Source organism: Lagenorhynchus albirostris, chromosome 14 (genome assembly GCF_949774975.1).
Source record: "Lagenorhynchus albirostris chromosome 14, mLagAlb1.1, whole genome shotgun sequence".
NCBI lineage: Eukaryota > Metazoa > Chordata > Mammalia > Artiodactyla > Delphinidae > Lagenorhynchus > Lagenorhynchus albirostris.
The window spans coordinates 76,485,802-76,505,353 of record NC_083108.1 but is presented as its reverse complement, the minus strand read 5'-3'; the positions used below and the strand labels follow the sequence as shown (position 1 = coordinate 76,505,353).

General features: G+C 42.7%; 1 protein-coding gene across 1 annotated transcript in view; it reads right to left on the bottom strand.

The window, feature by feature from the left end:
- Positions 1-19,552, bottom strand: part of FBXW8 (F-box and WD repeat domain containing 8) — a 114,276-nt gene that overhangs the window by 16,301 nt on the left and 78,423 nt on the right. Inside the window, exon 8 of the mRNA XM_060121993.1 lies at positions 3,124-3,251. Coding sequence (XP_059977976.1) covers positions 3,124-3,251 — 128 coding nt within the window. The remainder of the gene's footprint in view (positions 1-3,123; positions 3,252-19,552) is intronic.

The window sequence follows — 19,552 nt, the reverse complement described above, 5'->3', positions numbered from 1 at the left end:
CTAAATGTTCAGTGAACCCCAAAGGTTAAACTAAAGAAACAAAACAAAAAAACTCACAGTGGTCTATTTCCGGCAGACTTTATCTTGGTAACCCATTCAAGTTTCTCATAACTGTTCTAATTCCTAAGATTTATTTTTGCCTTCATTGAACAAATACAGACTTTTATTTAATTGAAAACACCATCCAATTCAAGAAGCACCATTACTTTATGTAATATTTTAACATGCTGCCATTTGTAAGATGTTATTATAAAAGACACATCTTGATTTTCATAGATGTGAAAATGTAAAGAAAAAAAAGTGCATCTCAGAATAAATGCAAAACATACACAGTTAAGCCCTCTCTGAGCACTAGACAGACACTGTGGTAAGACACAAGCGTCCTGTCCTAACACCGAATGCACACCGCTCCCTCCTCTAATGTTACTTACCACTCTTTCTTCTTGGCTTAGCAGGAAAGGACAAAATACGCATTAAAAAAACCTCATTGATCTGTAGTGTTAAAACTCTTGTGCAGAGCCCCACCTTATATAACCCCACTTTATAACCCTTCCCTCCCAGCGAGGGAAAAGTACAATCCAACCATAACTCAGTTCCCACCCTGATCATTCTCTTAATCTTTATCAGACTCTACTTAACCTCTAGTGACAAGCTAGGTGAGCTATTTGTTTCATTTTTAATTTCAGCTTATACCCACCCCCCCAAAAAAAACCAACTCCTTAGAAAATTCCACCCATGTTATTAGCAAAGTTACTCAAGCTGATTTCCTTAAAGAAACATTATTTTTGTTTTAACCTTGGACAGTTTTATGTACCTTTCGAGTCCATTTCATTCTCAAGTTATTTATAAAGTACTAAGAGAATGCAACAGAAGTTCAGTTTTTTAAATAAAAATGGAGGTTCCAAGGTTTTTAAACTGCATCTGTCATGAAGTGATAGCCACCTAGCTCTCTTCATAGTATTTGCCCTCTCCGTCCCACTTCTGAAATAAAACATAAGCTGTACAAGCCTGGGTGTGCATCTCTGATCAGTTCCTACTCATAGCTATTAAGTCTCTGGGAAAAACCCCACAAGACATACCTCTATCACTTAAAAGTCTAGAGTCCTTATTCCTTCCTTTTTCCAGATGTATAGTGCTTTTAAGCCCCATGTTTGAAATTCATATTGCTAACACTGTTAATGTGATTCATAAAGAACAATCTTATATATGATGGCAAGCCTCTGCGGTACCAGTAGTGGTCAAATAGCCGGCACACAGATCTACAAGTGGCCCTGATTAAATGCCATTTTGGATAGCCCCCTCCCCAACTCCAAGTCCCAAGTCTATTCTTTTCATCCAAAAAGACAAAGGGTGTAAAAAAACCCCACAAAAAACGTAACTTTGGTTTACTAATAAAATGGATTTTAACATGGTCAGATTTGGCCTTCAAAATGACCAGAGAGCCCTTTTACACTGCGCATTTGGCTTCTCCTCTGGCAACGGGGAGCATGGTCAGGCAGCCCTGCTCCAGAGGAAAACGTCAGCTTTACCGAGTATGTACAGGCCTCCTCACTGACAGCAGGACGTGCAGCTGACAATGGTCATGACAATCTGGCTGTAACTGTGCTTCTGGAGCTAATGAGGTTACGTTATATAGAAAGCAGAGGTCTCTTCTCTGGAACACCATTTTGGTTTCCTGGGAGCCTAGCTGTGGTTGAACACCTAAATGGTCATGCTGTCAACAAACTCTGAAGCATAACCTACAATCCCAAACCCTTCCATCTGGATGCTCCACAGAGCCCTCTGCATTTGCTCTCCTGGAAGGCGAAGAGCTGTTAGGTCCCTGCGGGTAGATCCTATCAGATAAGCCTGGAGCCTTTGTACAGCTCAGTCAGAACTGAAAATGGGAGAGTAAAACTATAAACTGATGTGTTTCATTTGCTGTGCCACAAGTGGGGCCACTTATCAAGCCTAGTTTGTTTTCTTTTTTTTTAAAGAGAAAAACTGCCTGGACATACACTGAGGAGTTCAATTCTCAAGCATGAGAAGTATCAGCTGTTTTAGGAGGGCTCGAGGAAAATAAGATCAGGTATTTTCTTTCAATAAAGCATACTCACATCTTTTTGCTCTCTGGGAGGGAGATAGTAGTAGTGAAGGTCAGAAGTTGAAAATATTATCTGACAAAATAATTATTTTTGCAAGCTGCTGCACTGGTACGACAGAGGTCTGGGATTTGGCACAAAGGAGGACCCGCCTCACGATCTGATACCCCACCAAGTGGCCCGCCACCTGCAGCCCGGGGCTGGCCAGGGGAGGGGGCGCCAGCTGAACCTGGCCTCCAGCCATGCTACCTCTCTTCAGGGCACTGGATCAGGCATGACAGATAACCAGTCAAAAAAAGAAGGAAAAAAAAAAAGGAAGAAGAAGAAAGAAAAGGAAAAGACAAGGGGGAGAGGGAAGAGAAAGGAAAAAAGCCTAAAATTTGGACTCAGACAGTCTTTTCAAACACTTTAATCCTTCCATGCTGATGGGTCCTGGAGCGGCCGGAGCTGGCACTGGACCCTGTACCGGGAAAATCCAACTCCCTAAGCCAATACGTTAAAGGGAAGACTGCTAATCAGCTAAATAGAAACTGGAATCTGTTCACATGAAGTCTCTTTTTTTCCCCCATCACCGGAGGGACACCATAGTGGTCTGAAACACACTCTTGACATCATTTGGCAGGCAAACCTATTTTGCTGAACATGATTCATCCCTTAGGTTGTTGTTTTTAATATTAGAAAGTGAGCTTTTAAATGCCAAACAAATTTTACAGCAGGGGGACAAAAGATATTCCAAGTGGTCTCACTGGACCTTCCACCAACTGCGTCCACCAAATGGCCTAAAAGACAACCTTCCCATGGTGTTTCAGAAATGAGGCAGAGATGCAACTCCATCCAACTATTACCTAATACAAGACTTTGTTCTCCAAGTTCACAGGGATGGTATTTATGGGATCAGGGCTGAACTCAGGTGGGCAGAGATGTGAGTGAGAAGTGAGGAGGGTGAGCCGGGGAGGAAATCAGTGAGCTCAGTGGAGGCCGAGCGGCCAGGCCTCAAGAGAAGCTGCCTGTGGCTCTAAGATGCGACTCTACTGACACCTACCTCCTGTCCATGTTGCCACTGACCATGAGATTGGGAGGGCTGTCCCGGAGGTTGACGCAGGTGAAGTCGCCAAGCGCGTTGCCCAGCTTCGAGAGGCAGCGTTCTGCTTCCAGGCTATACACCAGGATCTGGGGAGGAGGAAAAACACGTGGGTGTGCGTTAGGGGCAGCAGGCCTGCACAAACAATTTCCACCCAGTGTCGCCCCGGGGCACGGTCACAGCACCAACTCCCATTAGAGGAGAGGCTCTAATACTCCATTTCCTGACCCCTTCCAGGTAATGACAGCATAAGGATGGCTCTTAGAACAACAAAAGGAAACACAAGAGAAAAGAAAATCCAAAGAATTCCAGGCCAAGGTGCAAACAAACTCATAGGACACAAAAAAATGCCAAATGGGGAAATTCGGTATCCCAATTTCTTAACACAGAAAAAGAAGCATGGAAACTAAGGGTCACTGACTGCTTCTGATTAGTTAATGGGGGAGGCTAACAAGAAGTCTGTGTACAGGTTCTCTCTCTCTTTTCCCCCTCTGTATTTATACCACAGAAGGTAAAAAGAACAAACAGTATAAGCATCCAGGATGATGAAGCTTGTACAGTTAACCACTAGATGATTCCTTTAGATTAAACTACAAACCAAAACATAGTCTTATTCCCAAACGTTAAAAAAAAATTTTTTTAATTGAGGTATAACTGATATTCCCCAACATCTCTCTTCAGTCACTCTCCACCAGCTAATTATAGTAAGCTCTGTTCCATAAGGTATGGAGGCAAGTAAGAGAGTATCCTTGATCTCTAGACAATGTATTCATTACATTTGAACACTGCCTTTTCTCCAGCAAATGGGGAAACAAGGATGATTCATAAGGAATCTTTCTGAAGATTATTTAAGTCTTTTACTAAAAAGATCTTAGTAATTCAATTAACATTAAGTGCTTGCCATGGGTCAGTAATTGTTGTAAGTACTGAAGACATAGTTAGTCCTTGCACCCAAATTCACTGTTCAAAATCCTCCTCATTTAAACACACACACACGTGAGCATACGTTATATTCTGTTGATCATGTGGTTAAAATTAATCACTGAACTCAAAAGTTTTAATGTTAATATTTTGTAGAGTCTCCTCTCTTAGCCCACACATGAAAATGATGTGCTATTTTTTCTTATTAACCTATACATTTATCAATTATCAGTGTACAGATTCCTATTTTAGTACTGAGAGGTTAATAAATTGACTCCACCTTGAAAACCATTGATCTCATTGTTGACACATATTTCTAACAACTGAATCTTTGGAAATTCCTAATAGTCAAAACAACACTATAATATTAAGTAAAACTGCTCACGGTATCTGAAAGGAAAGAGAGCAATTTCAAAATGTAAAATGCCTTTTTTTTTTTTTTTTTTTTTGCGTTACGCGGGCCTCTCACCGCTGCGGCCTCTCCCGTTGCGGAGCACAGGCTCCGGACGCGCAGGCTCAGTGGCCATGGCTCACGGGCCCAGCCGCTCCGCGGCATGTGGGATCTTCCCGGACCGGGGCACGAACCCGCGTCCCCTGCATCGGCAGGTGGACTCTCAACCACTGTGCCACCAGGGAAGCCCGTAAAATGCCTTCTTAATCCCTAAAGACCATAGAGAACAAGCTAAATTTATTTTTATTTTCATGCAGTTGAAAATAAAAGTTTCTGAGAAAATTTCAACTGTAAAATATCCAAAATAAGATTCTTCTTCCAAGTATGGACATAGAAATAAATCAAATCTTCCATCTACAGTAAATATCCTAAAAATTACATGAAAATCGGTTCCTGGAGGGAGAAAAAAAAAAAAAAACACCAGCAATGTCATGGTCTACCCTGAAAGTAACATTCTGCACTTATATATCACTATACAGCTTTCAAGAGGGCTTTTGGACTCAATCTCTTCTTCTTTTTAAAATACTTCAACATCTATAGCAGGAAGAAATGTTCCATGATAAATATAAGAATTAAAATCTGATATTGAGTCTGTTCCTGTGTCTTTATACTTTTTTTTAGAAGTTCTTTTTTGACAAGAGGATAGATCATTTCTGAATGAAACAGTGGGATCTAATCCCTCTTCAAAAAGACTGCAAATTCATCGTATAAGTTAGTACTCAGGAGTCAAGTATTTTCTAAAATGTTTAATAATTCAATGAATCAGAACTATCCAAAGAGTACCTTGACCATTACGTTTAGTTAAAGACCGCAGAGATTAGAAAACACATTACCCATCTCAGAGGCGGTTCTTCCCACGTTACGAGTCCCTCAACAACCTTTAGCATCTCTCTCTCCCCTCCACGCTCTCTCTCTTTTAATAAGGTTGAGCAAATGGGACTTCATTTTATCTGATTGCCACAGACTAGTGAGATTAATTATTCATGCTCACACTCTCCCTCTTGTTAAGACCATGCATTAGACTAATTTTTCTCTTTATTGCCCTAGTTGGGTGAGTCTCAACCCATGGCCACTTGACTCACTCTCAGAAGTGTATGGATATGCTGGAAAGAAGGAAAAAACAACTCATAGCTAAAATCTTGGAGAAAATGTTCTGCACTAATGTGACCGCCAAATCAATAGATGTTGCTGGGGATATTTTTCTTAAGTACCACATGTATATTACAAAAGGGTTTAATCAGTGATAAAGGTGCAAATTTGTATAGAAGTTGGATGTTTCTTTAAGAATTACCTAAACTGACTGAACCATGTTGTATATTTTACAAAGGTAACTGCAGGAGATGCAGTGTGTAGTCTCGGACACTGCAGGGTCTACTCCTTTCTCTTTGGCTTCCAGGGAGATCTAGAGGGCACCTGGTGGAAGCAAGCATTGTTTAAAAAGAACTTTCTGTTTTTTCCTTCTTAGAGATGTTAAGGTATTTTCACAAATCCTAGTCTTAGAATCCTAACTTTCATTTTTGTCAATTATTCAGATTTCTCTGAAATTTCTAAAGAATCTGTGTTTTTTTCTGATTTCAAACATAATATATCTTGTGTAACCTTCTGGATAGCCATCTCTCAGGAATAACCACTTTAACAGTGTAGTGTATACAGTTGTCCCTTGGTATCCATGGGGGTTTACTGCCGGGACCCCCCGGATACCAAAATCTGCCCACGCTCAAGTAAGTCCCTTATATAAAATGGTGTACTATTTGCATATAACCTACATCTTCTCATCTACTTTAAATCATTTCTAGATTACTTACAACACCTAATATGATGTAAATGCTATGTAAATAGTTGCTGGTGCTCAGCAAATTCAAGTTTTGCTTTTTGGAACTTTCTAGAATTTTGGGGGGAATATTTTTGAGCCGAGGTTGGTTGAATCAGTGGATTCGCAACCTGTGGATGTGGAGGGCTATGTACCGCTAGACTTTTTCTATACACGTCTGTCTTGTCTGTGGCGCGCGCACTCTCTCTCTCTGTGTATAAAATTATTTTTTTCTCTCGATGGGACTGTCGTTCTACAACTTGTTTTTCCTACTAAATAACATGAGAGTTCTTTCCTCGTCAGTACCTATACATAGATCTTGTTCTTTTTAAAGGCTGCATAGAACTTGTCTATGGATATATGATTCCATATTGATGTATATTGGGGTTGTTTCTAATATTTTAGACAAAATAAACAATGCTGTAATTCTTTCAACAGCCAGTACACAAATGTTTATGACTCTTCTCTGTGCAGCAGGCACTGGAATGAACAGGGAGGGTGGATGACGTGCAGGAGCCTGGCTGGCTGCCAGCTGAAACAATCCACCTCTTCACCAGCTAGTGCACAGCCACCAACTGTCCTGGTCCGCCATTTGTGGGGCTCGCCTCTCTAAGGAGACCCACCTTACAGCCATGTCCTAGCAGGTGGTGGTGTAACAGTAGGGGCAGCAGTGTAGAGTCAGGATGGAGGTGGTGGCCACAGGCCTGACATCTGGGAAACATCGGCAACGCCCCGGTGCAGGCAGGCCCCGCCCCTCCCAGGTGTGACCCGGACCATTTAGTGTGCCTAGGACTGGCTTTCCAACCAAACCATGAGGAAAGGGATAAGAAATGGCTACTGCCCCTGCAGTGGGGTGAGCTCAAGGCAGGCCAACTTCCTCCTTCACCCATTAAGAACTGGACTTAGCAATACAAACATTTCCTAATCTGGGACTGCTATTAGCCTCATAATGAAACAGGAACCACTGTATACAGAAATAGCTATGAAGAGATTACAGAGCCTTGCAGTCCCAGACTTTTGGCTGTGTGCTAATGACTGAAAAAAGGAATTCCATTTGTGTTTTCTTTAAGTTTACCACAATAGTGAGTCTTCCTCACACTCCTATGTGTCATCTGCCAAAGGCATTACACCACCACCAACGTCAACCTGAGCAGCGGGGCTCACCGCCTCAGGACCCCAGGCACTGCCTTTCCAAAGGGGTGAGGAGTTGTCAGAAGGCTTCCTTACAAGACTATAGCTTTTCAAAAGGCGTTGTGAATTAAAGATAATTTGTCTGCCACCATCTAAAAAAAAGGGAAGCGACAGAGAGAGAAAAGGTTAGGAGACGCTGTGCTGGATTGCAGCGAAGTAAAAGATTAAAAAAGGCATGGGGAGGAAGATTTGACTGAAATTCCTGGAGATAACAAAGTCTACCTACTTTCTTTTCTGATCTCTAACAACCCACCTCCATCACTACCACATATATTTTGCCCTTCTGAGGGGGTAAAGTCATGATAAGAAGCCAAATTCTAGAGAGTAAAGAAAATAATCCTCATGGTCTCTCCTCTTCCATCCCAATTAAGCTTACTGTGGGTTCTCTTTGAGCCCTTAGCAGAGTTTATTCCCTCTTGTCAGCGCTGAAGGTATTCACCATCTACGCACCCCATCTGGTGTCCCCAAGGGGCCACCTTGAACTGTACATTTGCTTCCTCCAACTTTTCCCCAGACCCATGGTTCTCAAACACTGGAGGGTAGGAGGGTCACCGAGGAGACTGTGATTTTAGCAAGCCAGCTAAGGCACTGTTACCAAGCGCCATGCCACATATTGTAAAACACTGTCCTAGACTCAGACTGTAAGTTCCTTGGGGCAGCAATCCTATCATTCATTCCTGCAGCACTGACCAAGGGCCAGCACGTGCCAGGTACTCAGTAAGTGCTTGTAGATTAACTGATTGGTACACATTTATCAGGCAAACCCAGGGCTTACCATGGTCTGGTACATAATAAGTACTCAGATAGTCCTTGTTTTGCTTAACACATTCCCCCATTTCTGGATGCCTAATCTTGCTGCCGGCTTGTACAAAGGAACCACTTCCTTGTACTCAAAACAGAAGGTTCCACAGATCTCTCTCCACAGTCTCCAGATTCCAGAACTCCCAAACTGTATCCAGGCCCAAGGTTCCACCTCTGACAACACAGCACACTATGAATGTCTAGAATGTCTGGGAAACCATCCTGTTTAAAACACTGAAGATTCAGTCTAGTAAACATTCCTGTAAACATTCTGTTTAACTCCTACGAAACCCGAGAAAGTCCGAGGAGGCAAAAATGAAGAGAGCACTACAACCCGAAAGGGAAGTAGCACTCACATCAGGGGCTGCTCTGGGGGCGTCTGCCAGCGTCAGAGCCTGGAAAACTGGGGAAATAGGAGGCAAGGTTTCCAGCCAGTGCCAGGTGGAACCAGAACTGATAAGTCTGCCTAAAGCTGGGCCCCTTGGACAGCTATGTACACTCAGCAAAAAGCAAGATAGGAACAAAAATCTATCCACTGGTGAAGAGAGCCTACGTGGCAACTTGCCTGTCTCAGGTTCAGCTCAGGATGGAAAATGTTTGCCCTCGGCCTGCAAGCCTCACGCAGGTTGGGAGTTTGAAGTTATACTACCTGCAAGGCCAAAAGACCCCAGGTCTAGTAATAAAAGTACTTTCATGCTGGTGACATGCTTCCTGGTACCTGGCAGAATCTTCTCAGGAGGAAGATCCTCTCAACCCAGGCCCCACAGGAGATCTACAAATCAAGATCAGCCAAATGTGAGTTCACAATTAAAGTTTTTTCCCAACACAGAAACAGCTCATCACAAGTGAGAGACAGAAAACAGGCTTCCAAGGATATCAGATGTTTATCAGATGAAGAAAAATATGCATGCTGGAAATGTTTACAGAAATAAAAGAGGGTGAGGGGTCAAAAGCAGCAAAACTGATTAAGTAGCTTTGAAAAACAAAACAAATAGAATTTCTAGAAATTAAAAAAAAAAATCAGGGGACTTCCCTGGTGGTGCAGTGGATAAGACTCTGCACTCACAATGCAGGGGGCCCTGGTTTGATCCCTGGTCAGGGAACTAGCTCCCACGTGCATGCCGCAACTAAGAAGCCCACGTGCCGCAACTAAGGAGCCCGCGTGCCGCAACTAAGGAGCCCACGTGCTGCAAATAAGACCCAGTGCAACCAAAGGAAAAAAAAAAAATCAATGGATGAGTTAAACGGAGTCCAAGAGAGAATCTGTGAACTGGAAGACAAAGATGAAGAAATTATTGAGGACGCAACACAGAGAGATGAAGATGGAAAAGATGAGTGAGTGAGGAAGAGCACAGAAGGGAGAACAAGTTGGTCTAACACACATCTAACCTGAGTTCTAGATAGAAAGAATAGAGAGAATGAGGGGAAATTTCAACAAGGCAATGGCTGAGACTTTCTGCAACTGAAAGGAAAGAAGTGCAAGAGAACCCCAAACAGGGAAAATAAAACTAAATCCACACCTAGAGACAGCAGAGTGAAACCATAGAAAATTAAAGACAAGGAAAAACCAGCCAAAAGAAGAGAAAAAGTCCTAAATGGGAATGACAGTTAAACAACTTCTCAGTAATAACAGTGGAAGTCAAACCAATCACCTCTTCAAAGGTCTGAGAGAAAACACCTGTCATCCTGGAATGATAAAGGACTAGTAAAACCACCTTTCAAGAATGAGTATGAAATAAAGATGTTCTGGGATAAAAATACCGAGCGCAGAGAGCACTTGTGGCCAAGAGACCCTCACTACACAATATACTTTTGGAAGATATAAAATCATTCCAGAATAAAAGGTCTGAAATGCTGGCAAGAACAGTGAGAGAAGATTCAGGTAGATGTGCACGAATATATGCGAATGTTGACTACACACAACAACAATGCTGATTTGGGGTTAAATAAATAGAATAAACTCTATCTAGTCATTATTATTCCAAACAGTCAAGTGCCATGCATCAGGTCAAAGTACCAGGAGGACAAAGATGCCAGGTGCACGGGGGACTCCAGCATCATGGTTGGGAGTGAACAGATACTTTCTTGGATACCTGTACCGTGTTTGGCACAAAGGAAGGACTCAGTATCTATTTGCTGAAAGAATGAATAAGTGCTGCACACCTCTGCCTGTGTCGATTACAGGTGAACGACACACCAGCCTTACATTAAAGATATGCCCCCCCCACAGATGAACACATTAAGTCAATTTGCTTTCCACCAACAGCAGCGTATTTAGCTGGTTCGTTAGTGGGAGGTACAGTTTTATTCCATACAGAACTTAAAGTACAAGACTAGTAATGCTCAACTTAAAAAAAAAAAAAAAGACAGACGAAAAAGACCTCTCAGTCTTTGGGGTAGAATTTACTCATGTAAACGACCCAAGCTGCTCTTCTGACCCAACATAAATATGACCCTCAAAAAATTTGCTCAAAAATTTTACTACAAAAAATGCAGGGTCTGCATATTGATGTTCACATACAAAGCTAAGTGAACAGTCTCTATAAATTCACAGATGAGCTAAGATTGTAAAAAACGATGAGAAAGACAGTTGGGGAGGGAAGGCGAGCTAGTGAGAAAAGAGTAAATCATACAAAAAACAGCCAATAAAAAAATAAAAAAGCAGTTAATATACATGAATAATGGATGTCTGATTTAAAAGCAGTTTACTCTGATATGATGTAATTTTTGACAATCAGCCAGAGAGACTATTTTGTAAGTCCTTGCCAGAGATAAGTCGGTGCAAGAGGCTTGGTAACGCGGCGTATCTGTGAACATGTGGAAAATGACTTTCACCACCATCCCAAAGGTGACTCTGCTGGCAAACAAAAACTTGCCTCTCAGGTGCTTTTAGCAGCAGCAAACAGCAAGACGCAGAGCCGAAGAAATGGACCCCTGACATGAGCACAGCTCCCTGAAACACAGCCGCCCCTCAACCGTCTCCATGACACGCTTCTGGCACAGCCCACCCTCAAACGCGGCACAAAGGGAGAAGCAGCCTGAACTGCTTTCATGTTTAAGTTTTAATGAGAGTGACAAGCCCACGAGGACAGGATATTTCAGGGATGGGACGGTGTTGCTGAGCCTCGCCAGGCACCGGGTAGGCAGGCCCGTGTGCACTCCCCACCACCACGTGCCAATGCACCTGCAACCCCTGCTGTTCCAGGACTGGACTCTGCCCGGGAAGGCACTGCCAATCACCGCAGACTGTGCCAAACATGGGGCTTTGTGATGTGGGCAGATGTCTACAAAGGACCAGAGCAGGCCAAACCAACACCTATTGTGACCTAAGCCTGAAAAGAACCCAGAGAGCAGGAGTGCACTTGGGTGAAAATGCAGGCCAATATGACCCAATCTCTCTCTCCCCCTACACCCATAGGTGCTGGAAATAATGCAGGAAGGTAGTGACCAGAATATGGTTCTCTGCTTTGCTTCAGGGATCTCTTTAGACAGTCTCTGTCCTAGTGCTAGAAGAAGGACAAGAGGTACGACTAACAAAGAACGGGTTGATGGGGTACATAAAATGAATAGGAAACGCTCACTGTCAGAGCATTTAGTACAATGAAGAGATTATAATTATTATGCAAATATGTAACTCAAAGCTGAAAATCCTCACATACTCCTTTCAGGTTCCCAGCAGGCCTCATCATAATAAAGAGCACTGACAGTTTTGAGCACTTCACAAATATTAACTACATGTAACTAACCAAAGTCCCCACGAGAAAGAAAGTTATCATTAAATCTGTGTTATGTAAGGAGGAAAACTGAGGCTGCAAACTACGAAATGAATTCTTCAGAATTAAAGACAACCTGGACATGATTTTTTTACATGGGCAGATTGCAAGTGAGAGCTGGTCGTGTAACAACACTCGTGAGCCTGTAGACTTCACACTGTATACGCAATTCAGGATATTACGGTGCTTGCGCGTCAGTTTGCAACCGGCCTGGCAACTTCTCATTTGGCCCCAAGTCAGACTGGACAAAGGCTTAGAAGTGGGTAGACAGGCAGAATGTGGCTACAATCAGATCACCGAGACAAATGACAGCTGATGCAGGAGCATGAAAAATTGCAGTGAACTACTGGCGCCTTTGGTGTAGGGCACACAGTCCACCCCAGTCCCCTTCACACGCTTAAGGGCATAACAACCTTTCACTATATGGTACTACGTGGTACACGACAGTGCCGGCACAAACGTGATCAGCAGCGTCTTGCACACGAAGTACACTGTAAATAGCAGCTGTTAATAATCATCATGATATTCCTTTCACACAAATCCTTTCAGAATATCATTCCATCTGATTCTCACAACCAGCAAAGGAAGACAAACACTACCGTACACATTTTATGCATAAAGAAACTGAGGCTTAAAATAATTTAAATAACTTACTCCAAATTACACAGGTAACAACAGCAGCTGAGGATGCACTAGGCAGAGCCCAGCTAATCTCATTTCTAGGTCAGCGTTTGCCACCATATGACAAGCCTTGTCCTGAGTCCTGGCAAAAATGGTTAGTAATGCCTAAGACTTACAGTGTCCTCTTATGTGCAAAACACTGCGACTACGCGTCCTCTCACCTGATCCCCGCCATGCCATACAGTGGCTATCATGACTTCACTCACTTTATATATGAGGAAGCAGAGGTGTGGAGAGGCCAAACCACTTACACAGAACTGAAGGTTTGGAACCGGAATTCAAAGCTGGGTGGGGGGGCCTCCAACTACCCCGGGGTGCTCAAAGTGCGGCTCTGGACCAGCAGCATCGGCAGCACTGGGCACAACAGACCCTCAGGCCCCAACCCAGACTCGGTGAGTCAGAAGCCTTTGGGGTGGAGGCCCAAGAGCTGTGTTTTTCTGATACTCCCTGGCGTTTGAGAACCCCCGCACTATACCGACACTGACTGCCTCCCAAGCCAAAAAGGAATCGGAAACATTAAAGCAGTGGTACTCAGCTCTAAATGCTCACTTCCTGCCTCCCAGCTGACGGCAATCTGCTTAAGAATAGCGCTGGGCAGTAACAGTAAGGTGAGATGCAGACCCTGTGTACTGTAAGTGTAAGGGAAGGGAGGTGTTCACTGAGAGCCACAACAGTTGAGAAGGCTTCTTCTGATAAGTGGGACCCTGCATGGACCTTTCCTGAAAGGACACGGAGCGACAGGAGGGGAAGAGGGAATGCTGCTGCTAGTCCGGAATAAACATGGCATATTCTGGACTGCACAGGCTCCTTTTGCAGGTGCAGGGTGGAGAGTGGCAGGCTGACTCTCCAGGGTCTGGAAGGCCAGGCAGAAGGTGCGCACCAGCGAGTCACCCACAGTCCTTGGCACGCAGCCACTGCTCCTCCGACAAAATCTGAAAGGGACCATGAGGAGGGACACTGACAGGTGGTACAAGAGACCAAAGGTGGGGAAAGGGCAGGGGCAGGTGAAGGAGGGGGGTGCTGGGGAAGAAGTATTCTCATGTCATTTTCAACATATGCTTTAAAACTTATTGTGGAACATGAGATAGGAGTTCACACCCTAAGGAAACTCCGCAGTCCAGAGAGGCCACCCAGGGGAACAGGCAGAGCCTGGGCCAGAGGTCCTAACCTAGAAAGATCCAAAGAAATGTGGGTATTGAATCTGGTCCTGGTCCAGTTGGTCAGTCCCATATCAATGGACCACCTGCAGCAGGAGACGGTCAGAACCCAGGTCACGGCAGAACTGCTTCCCCTACGTGGCACATTCAGACGATTCCTGGCCTCACTGTGACCCACTGAAAACCTCCTGAGTCCCTTAATCTGGAATGTGATTGTTCAAATGTGGACTGAGCTGGGGTTTTCCTTTGACTATCTACAAAACTAGATTTACCCTGTAAATTAATAACACACTGAGAGGATGCTTAAGAGAGTTAACTTTGCGTCCATTAGAAGAACTCATCTGCAACTCAGTAACTGATAAGTTAATTATAAACCCACTCTCTAACACAGTGCCTTATAGACTGAAGTGCTGGGTAAATTAAAAAATCATATTCATCTACATATTGAATAAAAAGCAAAAGCCCTCTACTTTGTAATATTTTCGTTAGTTTAAGCTGCTACGTGTACTTGAAAACAATAAAATGTCTTAAATATTGTGAAATTCAAACTCACTCAGGCCATTTTCTGTGTGCCCTCTTCTCCTACCCTCTATCAAACCAACACCATCTGTCTCAACTGTCTGGATTTATACACATGGAAAGCCTGCAGCCTATTCTACAGTGTTACTGTTACTGATTATAGAGCAAAGGTAAACATTTCCAATAGGCCCCAGTGATCTTCATTCACTGAAAAATGAGCTGATTTTTAACCCTAACAAACTAGTTGCTGCTCATCTGGCACAAAGAAGCCAAAGCCACCTAGTCAAAGAGTGAAATAAACGCCAAGATCAACTCCAAGTTCACACTCTCCCACGGGTATGGAACGGTAAACCTGGATGGAAATCCCACATAAGTAATCAGGAAAGCCATTAGAAAAATTAGGCCCCATATAAAATTCTAAGCTTAATTCAAAAGACAAATGAGGGCTTCCCTGGTGGCACGGTGGTTAAGAATCCACCTGCCAACTCAGGGAATACGGGTTCAAGTACTGGTCCGGGAAGATCCCACTTGCCACGGAGCAACTAAGCCCAGGCGCCACAGCTACTGAGCCTGCGCTCTGCAGCCCACGAGCCACAACTACTGAGCCGTCGTGCCACAACTACTGAAGCCCACGCACCTACAGCCTGTGCTCCGCAACGAGAAGCCACCGCAACGAGAAGCCTGCACACTGCAACGAAGAGTAGCCCCTGCTTGCCGCAACTAGAGAAAGCCCGCGTGCAGCAACGAAGACCCAATGCAGCCAAAAATAAATTAATTAAAATTTTTTTAAAAGGCACATGAGAAAAAAGGAAATGATCATCATATATGTCAATGTAATGGTCTTGTAAAAACTTGCTCAGTGCTTCTAGAATTCTGATCAATGTTTTTAGAAATTAGAAAACGATACACGCGTCATGATATACAAAAACTACACCAGTGTGAGCGAAGACAAAAGATACTTAAGACACAGTGCCGGCCCTCTCCAATGAGGCTCCACATCTCAAAGTGACCATACACGAAGTGACTCAGCATTCACATTAATTTAACTGCATTCATCCTGCAAAAAGTTGAATTCCCCCAGCCCTTCCTATTCTAAATGTATTCTTGTAAAACAACTCTCAGGAAAATGACTCCTAGCAGGTATGGCTTTAGCACAGCTCCCACACCAGCCCACGGCACCTGTGCTCCAGCCCGCCTGGACCACCCCAGCAATACTTCCTGGCCCCCCAGAAACCCTCCTCCAGGCCTGGTGCCTCTGCCTGGACTGCTCCCTTGCCCAGGATTTCCTGATGAACTCTGATCTGACCCCAAAGCTGGTGGGGATGGGGAGGTGAAGGAGGCGCCTAACAAGTCTTGAGCACCAGCCATAAGCACATTACCTCCTTTCCCCAGGTATTCTCCCACTTCCAAATGGGAAGCCTGAGGCACGTAAGCAGCTTGCCTAGGGCTTATCTGACTCCAAGTCCCCAATGGTTATACCACTACCCAACTTAGCTGAAAATACTTTTCCCTATATTCACTTTCTATAACTTCCATCACTCCCTCCCAGGAGTAGCTCAGGATCGCTGGAGATCCTGAAGCACTCTTAACTTCTACAAGAAGTGGCAGCGTTCGAAGAAATAGTTTTTGCGGAATCACCCATCATGGTTGTAGAGAATATCAGAGGTGGTCGGGTCCTCAAAGGTCTCTAAGTCAGAGACATTGTCTTGAGAAGCCCTTGGGGCTCTGTGGAGGCATTTCAGGGTTTTCACAACATGTGAAAACTATTCATTATCAACAATACACTAACAATTATATCAATTATTGATACATTCTATTTATTTTTTTTATACAGCAGGTTCTTATTAGTCATCCATTTTATACACGTCAGTGTATACATGTCAATCCCAACCTCCCAAATCATCCCACCACCGCCACCCCTCCACTTTCCCCTTTGGTGTCCGTACGTTTGTTCTCTACATCTGTGTCTCTATTTCTGCCCTGCAAACCGGTTCATCTGTACCATTTTTCCAGATTCCACATATACGCATTAATATATGACATGTGTGTTTCTCTCTCTGACTTACTTCAGTCTGTATGGCAGTCTCTAGGTCCATCCATGTCTCTACAAATGATCCAATTTCGTTCCTTTTAATGGCTGAGTAATATTCCATTGTATATATGTACCACATCTTCTTTATCTATTTGTCTGTCAATGGGCATATAGGTTGCTTCCATGACCTAGCTATTGTAAACACTGCTGCAGTGAACATTGGGGTGCATGTGTCTTTTTGAATTATGGTTTTCTCTGGGTATATGCCCACTAGTGGGACTGCTGGGTCATATGGTATCTTCTATTTTTACTTTTTTAAGGAACCTCCAGACTGTTCTCCATAGTGGCTGTTATCGATTTACATTCCGACTAACAGTGAAAGAGGGTTCCCTTTTCTCCAAACCCTCTCCAGCATTTGTTTGTAGATTTTCTGAAGATGCCCATTCTAACCAGTGTGAGGTGATACCTCATTGCAGTTTTGATTGACATTTCTCTAATAGTTAGCGAGATACCTCATTGCAGTTTTGATTTACATTTCTCTAATAGTTAGTGATGTTGAGCAGTTTTCAATGTGCCTCTTGGCCATCTGTATGTCTTCTTTGGAGAAATGTCTATTTAGGTCTTCTGCCCATTTTTTCATTGGGTTGTTTCTTTTTTTAATATTGAGCTTCATGAGCTGTTTGTATATTTTGGAGATTAGTCCTTTGTCCATTGATTCGTTTGCAAACATTTTCTCCCATTCTGAGGGTTCTCTTTTCATCTTGTTTATAGTTTCCTTTGCTGTGCAAAGCTTTTAAGTTTCATTAGGTCCCATTTGTTTATTTTTGGTTTTATTTCCATTTCTCTAGCAGGTGGGTTAAAAAGGATCTTGCTGTGATTTATGTCATACAATGTTCTGCCTATGTTTTCCTCTAAGAGTTTGATAGTGTCTGGCCTTACATTTAGGTCTTTAATCCATTCTGAGTTTATTTTTGTGTATGGTGTTAGGGAGTGTTCTAATTTCATTCTTTTACACGTAGCTGTCCAGTTTTCCCAGCACCACTTATTGAAGACACTGTCTTTTCTCCATTGTATATCCTTGCCTCCTTTGTGTCATAGATTAGTTGACTATAGGTGTGTGGGTTTATCTCTGGGCTTTCTATCCTGTTCCACTGATCTATATTTCTGTTTTCGTGCCAGGACCATATTGTCTTCATTATTGTAGCTTTGTAGTACAGTCTAGAAAGTCAGGGAGTCTGATTCCTCCAGCTCCATTTTTTTCCCTCAAGACTGCTTTGGCTATTTGGGGTCTTTTGTGTCTCCACACAAATTTTAAGATTTTTTTGTTCTAGTTCTGTAAAAACTGCCATTGGTAATTTGATAGGGATTGCATTGAATCTGTAGATTGCTTTGGGTAGTATAGTCATTTTCACAATATTGATTGTTCCAATCCAAGAACATGGTACATCTCTCCATCTGTTTGTGTCATCTTTGATTTCTTTCATCAGTGTCTTATAGTTTTCTGAGTACAGGTCTTTTACCTCCTTAGGTGGGTTTATTCCTAGGTATTTTATTCTTTTTGTTGCAATGGCGAATGGGATTGTTTCCTTAATTTCTCTTTCTGATCTTTCATGTTAGTATATAGGAATGCAAGAGATTTCTGTGGATTAATTTTGTATCCTACTACTTTACCAAATTCATTGATTAGCTCTCGTAGTTCTCTGGTGGCATCGTTAGGCTTCTCTATGTATAGTATCATGTCATCTGCAAACAGTGACAGTTTTACTTCTTTTCCAATTTGTATTCCTCTTATTTTTCTTCTCTGATTGCCATGGCTAGGACTTCCAAAACTATGTTGAATAATAGTGGCCAGAGTGCACATCCTTGTCCTATTTCCGATCTTAGAGGAAATGATTTCAGTTTTTCACCATTGAGAAGGATGTTTGCTGTGGGTTTGTCGTATATGGCCTTTATTATGTTGAGGTAGGTTCCCTCTACGCCCACTTTCTGGAGAGTTTCTATCATGAATGAGTGTTGAATTTTGTCAAAAGCTTTTCTGCATCTATTGAGATGATCACATGGTTTTTCTTCTTCAATCTGTTAATGTGGTGTATCACACTGATTTGCGTATGTTGAAGAATCCTTGCATCCCTGGAATAAATCCCACTTGATCATGATGTATGATCCTTTTAATGTGTTGTTGGATTCTGTTTGCTAGGATTTTGTTGAGGATTTTTGCATCTATATTCATCGGTGGTATTGGTCTGTAATTTTCTCTTTTTGTAGTATCTCTGGTTTTGGTATCAGGGTGATGGTGGCCTCATAGAATGAGTTTGGGAGTGTTCCTTCCTCTGCAATTTTTTGGAAGAGTTTGAGGACGGGTGTTAGTTCTTCTCTAAATGTCTGATAGAATTCACCTGTGAAGCCATCTGGTCCTGGACTTTTGTTTGCTGGAAGATTTTTAATCACAGTTTCAATTTCATTACTTGTGATTGGTCTGTTCATATTTTCTGTTTCTTCCTAGTTTAGCCTTGGAAGGTTATACCTTTCTAAGAATTTGTCCATTTCTTCCAGGTTGTCCATTTTATTGGCATAGACTTGCTTGTAGTAGGCTCTTAGGATGCTTTGTATTTCTGCGGTGTCTGTTGTAACTTTCATTTCTAATTTTGTTGATTTGAGTCCTCTCCCTCTTTTTCTTGATGAGTCTGGCTAATGCTTTATCAATTTTGTTTATCTTCTCAAAGAACCAGCTTTTAGTTTTATTGATCTTTGCTATTGTTTTCTTTGTCTCTATTTCATTTATTTCTGCTCTGATCTTTACGATTTCTTTCCTCCTACTAACTTTGGGTTTTGTTTGTTTTTCTTTCTCCAGTTCCTTTAGGTGTGAGTGGAGATTGTTTGACATTTTTCTTCTTTCGTGAGGTTGTATTGCTATAAACTTCCCTCTTAGACCTGCTTTTGCTGCATCCCATAGGCTTTGGATCGTTGTGTTTTTGTTGTCATTTGCCTCTCAGTATCTTTTGATTTCCTCTTTGATTTCTTCAGTGACCTCTTGGTTATTTAGTAACATATTGT